Source organism: Simochromis diagramma, unplaced genomic scaffold (genome assembly GCF_900408965.1).
Source record: "Simochromis diagramma unplaced genomic scaffold, fSimDia1.1 OVJJ01000798.1, whole genome shotgun sequence".
NCBI lineage: Eukaryota > Metazoa > Chordata > Actinopteri > Cichliformes > Cichlidae > Simochromis > Simochromis diagramma.
Window position 1 is genome coordinate 908,688 of NW_024386736.1, and position 6,168 is coordinate 914,855.

A 6,168-nucleotide genomic window follows, 5' to 3' on the forward strand; every position below is an offset into this window, starting at 1 on the left:
AGCCAGTTTTGAGATCCCTTCCCAGACGCCTTAACGCCCACTCACACCCTGGGCCATCTGACCTCAGGAAATCACATGATAGGGTGGGGCCAGGTTTCACAATGAGCTCACCCGAAACCCTGGCTGGTTGTGACCCACACCCATTTTCACACCTTGGCTCATGTGATTAGGTAGAGGATCATTAGGGGGTCCATTGTCCCTCTCGGGGGGACACTCCCACAGGGGTTAAATCTGGGACTCTCCAACATTTGACCCTAGACCTGAAGAAGCTTCTCGGATGAGAGGTGAAACGTCTTCAAGCAACTTAAAGAAGTCCAGACGCTTTTCTTTCCAAGCTCCTTAGTCATACTGATTGATTGATACATATTTTTTAATTATTATGAGGATATTACTACTTTAAAGTCAGTATATAAAAAGATTGCAGTATTTATAACGGTGACAATGCTACACTTTCGTTTTCACAATTTGCCAACATTGATAACTTGATGGCTGTAAAACAGGAAAGGAAAAAACCAGCGGATGTGTGCTGTGAAAACAGGCTACACTGCCAACATTGTTCTCTTACAATAGAAAACCAAAATGAGGAAGTCGTAGAGTACATTCCCCTCTGCGAACGCCTTCGGACTAAATGTTTGATCATCTTCTCGACAACATTTGATTCTAAAAATCTAGCTGAGAATAATGTTTTCCTATTTTATTTTTCTGGTCGCCTCCTCAGTTACTTTTCTGTGCACCCACCAAGTGTCCAGTCAAGGTAAGTGAAGGGTTTTCCAAGAGGCTGTGTTCACGATGTGCATGGTACAACTAATTTACAGCTCACGCTGCTGAATGTCTTAGAAACTTAGAGCCATCGTTACAGGTGGAAGCATACTGTAATACCCCATTAATTTAATGGTTCTCACTTTTTATTTTAGATGTTGTAAAGTGATAGATTAATTACTCTAACTGTGGCTCTTAGATTAGTGCTTGATCAGTTTGTAATGTGATCATTGAATTTTATCAGTCAGTCAATCTTAAAAATTTTAATAACTCAAGCGAAAAACAAACACACATATATAACAAGACCATCGTGTACAGTTGTGTGGTGAAGGATTATTATTTGTGGATATTTTGTATTTAAAGAATATAAAGAATATAAAACTTTGTGGGATCTAGTCCAAATGTGACAGACATCCATAAAAAACAAATGTTCATTTTATTTGTGGATTTGTTTAAACTTTTACTGCCAAATCACCCGACAGTATCCAAATACTGTGAGAATTATCTAGAAGGAAATGTAAACTATATAACCATAAGATTTAGTATCAAGTGTTGTTGTAACTACTGTTTTATTGATTTTCTCAAACATGTACTGTGTTTCTTACAGGTTCTAACTGCACAGAAAATCCTGTGTTCACTCCATCTGCACTGGTAGTGAAGTACGGTGACCCAGCCAATGTTACATGTGTTGTATGTCAGAAGAACTGCAGTGTAGATGTTTCAGGTTTAGAGCGCCCTGTGGGAAAAGTTTTACAAAATGGAACCACGATGTTGTGGACGGTTGACAGACTGACTGAATGGGGCATATCTCTACAGTGCTATTATAGCAATGGTACTAGTGATCAGTGTACTACCCGTCTGAATACAACTCTTTATCGTAAGTATGCTTACTTTATAACATCAGACTGAAATTTGCATCATTTATTATCAGAATTTGATTTCTTTGTGTTAATACACAGTTAGATGGATTCATGCTCTCAGCAGTTACTGACTAATATCTACCTGTGTTACTCTTTCTTTCCCTGTCTTCTCAGAGCCTCCAGAAAGTGTCTCCATCAGCTTTGTAAACCACACTGAGATGATGTTTGAGAATCAGCAGTACACCCTGCAGTGTAGCGTACAGAACGTAGCTCCTGTTCAAAGCCTCACTGTGACCTTCTACAGAGGAAACACAGCACTGGGTCACCTACAGTCCAGGAGTGAACATAAGAAACCAGTGAATGAGACCTTCACTCTGAACATCACTCCCAGAAGAGAAGATGATGGAGCCCAGTACTGGTGTGAAGCCAAGCTGGAGCTGGGACCAGCTGGACCACAGAGCCCTCCAGTGGTGACATCAGAAAAACTCAATGCTACAGTCTGTAAGTCACTGTGGGAAAATTAAAAGAATCAAACCTCAGTTTTATATTCACACCAAACCGACACAGTTTTTTCTTTGTTTGGTATCGCTTCCATATCTGTGCATAATCTTAAACCTTTTGCTGGGAGCAGCTTAGCTTATCTTAGAATACAGACTGAAAATATTAACAGACAGACCAAAAGCACATGATTTATACATCAGGTGTTTATTTGCTCAAATTACCTGTTTGTCTTTTTCTAGATTTTACTACCACAACCAGAAAGCCAGAACCTACAACCATTAAATCAACAACAAGGTCAACCACAAGAGCCACAACACCCCAAACTACAAAGTCCACAACTACAACCACCAAATCAACTACAAGCTCAGCCACAACGACAACAGCGACCAAGACAGCAGTAATTGCACAAGCAATCACTACACCACAGAGCAGCTCCAACAGAATATTAACTCACAGCTTCATGTGTTTAACACTTCTGCTCTCTGCTCTCATCTGATTTCATATCAAAAGATTCCATAAGCCTATTATAACAATGAATGTAATTAGATCATAGCAAATACTTCATTCATTTTCTGTATAGCTTCTTAGCTTTAAAGGCAGTGAGTGAGCAGTATTTAAATGAGTTGTTGTTTTATATATGCACACACATAACGAACTAAGGTGAGTAGTTAGAGTTGCTTTCTTTTATTTAGACCATTAGAGTCGTTTACAGCTGTGCTAGAAACACCAACAAGCTGATGTTTCTCAGCTTGTAGTGTCGCTCTGGGATGTCGTCCTCATTTTAATTCATTAGAAATTAAACACCTTCATTTTCCTATAAATAAGAACACGTCCATTCTGACAGTGTTCACATTTATAATCTATTTGTTTTACAAACAAATGAGGAGCAGCAGAAATATAAGTTCAGTCTCATAATATTGTCTTTATTTTTCCCTTTGTGCACATTCTCTCAGTCGACTTTAATCTCTGGCATGATCGCAGGAGGAAAAGTAATATTTTACTCTAAGAACATAGTACATTTAGATATTTAATCATAAATAACACTGCAGGGAAATGTTTTCATTTGAGCTGTCGATGGTCTTTGATGAGGTCACAGCATTACCAAAGTTGCAACAAATCATTTCTGCCAGAGAAAAGTCGGGATCAGTCTGTGCATTAATCCTGCGAGGATCATGAATGCCAAACTGGTGACCAAACAGTCCGACATTGGACCCATGTACCACAGTGCTGATTTGTATATAAATGCACATTATACATTTTGTTTTGCGTTAATGCTTTATTCACTGACAGCCACTATAACAGATCTTCCTGTAGTTACAATAACACCAGTTTTAGCTTCCTTCTATATAATGAAACATATGATCTGAGAATGGCTTTAATCACAGAATTCTGTTTTATGTGTGTATAATGATTTTTCTATGTATGTACACCAAATATGAACCAAAATAAAGTTGTTGATTTTTTAATGTAAACAACTTCTTCCTCTTGGTCACAACATTTAATGTGTACATGAGAAGTTTCTGTCTTTCTGTTCATTTAGCCTGTTTGAAAAGACAAGTGGCACAAGCTGATTAAACCATTTTTAGACGAAAGAGAGGAAGCTGGAGAACCGCGATAAACCCAAAAGGCAAAGAGAAGCCATGACTTGGTATTATTAGGATACACATTTGTGCATAATATTTGAAGTTGAATATATATGAATTATGAAGAGTTATGACGTATGAAAAATCAAAAGACTTTGAAATATATATGTACAAAATACTGCTGTTTCAACTACACCTGCTTACAGAAATTTAAGATGTGAGTGAAGTTGGACCCCCGACCTTCTTCAAATCCAACAAAAGTGGTATCAAACATTTGTGCTGCAAAAATTTTAGTTTGTGCCACTATCATTTTAAAGATATTAATAAGAATTTCTAGAGGTCATCAGAGGTCAACCAGTCCCCACATTAAGGAAATCAAACAAAATTGGTGTCAATCAACTGTGCTACGTTTGTGCTACTAAAATTGTTGTTTGTGCTGCTTCTGTTTTAAAGATATTAATGAAAATGTAAAGGTCAAAAGGTCAACCAGCCCCCCCGCATTACCCAAATCAAGCAAAAGTGGTGTCAAACTTTTGTGCTACGTTTGTGCTGCAAAAATTTTCATTTGTGCTGCAATCATTTTAGAGATATTAATAAAATAATGTCTTGATGCATGCTCAATCATCCAGGATTACCTTTTGTAAATCCCAAATTGATTCTTGATTCTGTTCATCTGGATGTTGTGTTTTCAGTGGGAGAATGTTTTGTCATCCAAGTGACTTTTTCAGTCTCAGCTGACTGCAGATTTCCCCGATCTTAGTACATGTACAGTCAGTGAAGAGAGATGTTATATCTCCCTTCACTTGCATTCCAGTCACTGAAGGTAGTTTGCAAGAGATTAGAGGATGACCCCAAATTCAGCAACAGAACCAGCCTCAGCACTGATCAGTTGTGTTTGCTTTTGGAACTGTGTGTTAATTCTACCTTTTTCTGTCATGGTCTGGGTGAGTCTGAGTAACTTTCCACAGCATCGGCTCTCCTCCTCTGGGTGGAGCCCTCCTTTGCCTTGAGAATCTAAGTTAGGAATTCTTGTAAATAAAAGTTTTGTTTTTGCAAATCACTTCAAGCCTCTGATCTCTTGGTTCTGCGCTTGAGTCCATTCCACTCCATGGGCCTCTGAGCCATGACAGTTTCACATCCAAGGGTCAGTATTATTGTTCCATTGTGGGTCAGTACTACAGGCAGAAACATGGGTCTGCCATGGATTCCCCAGTTTCACCCTCCGCGGCCAACGTTTTTTTTTTGCGCATGCGCACAACACCAAACCCAAATTAACTTATTTTTCTCTCATCCAAGGTTATGGTTCTTACGGTTATGGTTAGGGGGTAGGTTTAGGCAAGTTTGCAGACGACACAACTGTGGTAGGTCACATCAGCAACAACGATGAGACCTACTGCAGGGGTGAAGTTCATCTGGCCGAGTGGTGCAGCAACAACAACCAGTACCTGAACGTGGAGAAGACCAAGGAGATCATCATAGACTTCAGGAGAACTCACTCCCTGCACACCCCACTAACCATCAATGGTGCTGCTGTGGAGAGGGTAAGTTCCTGGGTGTGCACATCCCAGAAGATCTCTCTTGGTCAAAAAAGAGAGAGCGATATCCTCACCACCTGGATCACTGTGTGCTATGACTCCTGCACTGGGTCCTGCTGGAAAAAATTACAATGGTAGTGAGAGCAGTGGAGAGGATTGTGGGTACTTCTCTTCTCTCCCTGCAGGAGATCTACTGCACCTGGCTCATCTGGAAAGCTCTCTGGATTACAGGTGACTCCACTCATCTGTCCAACAGCTTCTTCAGTTTGCTGCCATCAGAAAGGAGATTGAAGAGCCTCCAAGCTAGAACCAGCAGACTGACAGACAGCTTCATCCGTCAGGCTGTCAGGATGCTGAATTCACTTTCTGCTCTCACACACACAAACTCCAGACCTGCATTCACCTCCTCCCTCCGAACCCCCGCCCCCCAAACATACAAAACTGCCCCATCCCCATTTGCACACGAACTTGCTCACAATCACTATGATTGTGTTGGAAACTGCTGTTTATACAATTGTATAGTATTGTGTTGTACATAAGACTTCCATTTTATTCTATCTTTTTATCTTTATATTGTTTTAGTATACTTTAAGGGCCATGGGAGCATTGCAATTTCAAATTCCTGTGTATGATTGTATATATGGTCTTTGACATTAAAGCTGACTTTGACTGTTTCCTCATGTGTTTCTCCTTCCTCTGATCACCTCCTGTGTGTCTTCCATTGTTCAGCGTCAGGTTGTCTGTTTTCAAGGGGGGATGAGTCGGACTACAGAGATGAGGTCAACAGACTGACTGAGTGGTGTTCAGTTAACAACCTCCAACTGAACACCATGAAAACTAAAGAACTTATCTTGGACTTCAGGAAGGGCAGAGCAGACCCGGCCCCACTTTACATTCACGGGAACTGTGTGGAGAGGGTACACTCCATGA

General features: G+C 40.1%; 1 protein-coding gene across 1 annotated transcript; it reads left to right on the forward strand.

The window, feature by feature from the left end:
• Positions 1-537: 537 nt before the first annotated feature.
• LOC120743630 (integumentary mucin C.1-like) lies at positions 538-3,592 on the forward strand. Its single transcript, XM_040047360.1, has 4 exons — positions 538-754; positions 1,367-1,636; positions 1,794-2,120; positions 2,360-3,592. The coding sequence occupies exons 1-4, from the start codon at positions 682-684 to the stop codon at positions 2,614-2,616; spliced, it is 927 nt and encodes a 308-aa protein (XP_039903294.1). The 5' UTR covers positions 538-681; the 3' UTR covers positions 2,617-3,592.
• Positions 3,593-6,168: the final 2,576 nt, after the last annotated feature.

Excerpts from the sequence above, each read along its gene's own strand:
- LOC120743630 (XM_040047360.1), top strand. The coding sequence starts at position 682 with ATGTTTTCCTATTTTATTTTTCTGGTCGCCTCCTCAGTTACTTTTCTG. Across the intron at positions 755-1,366 it reads CCACCAAGTGTCCAGTCAAG|GTTCTAACTGCACAGAAAAT; the intron begins GTAAGTGAAGGG and ends TGTTTCTTACAG. Across the intron at positions 2,121-2,359 it reads AAAACTCAATGCTACAGTCT|ATTTTACTACCACAACCAGA; the intron begins GTAAGTCACTGT and ends GTCTTTTTCTAG.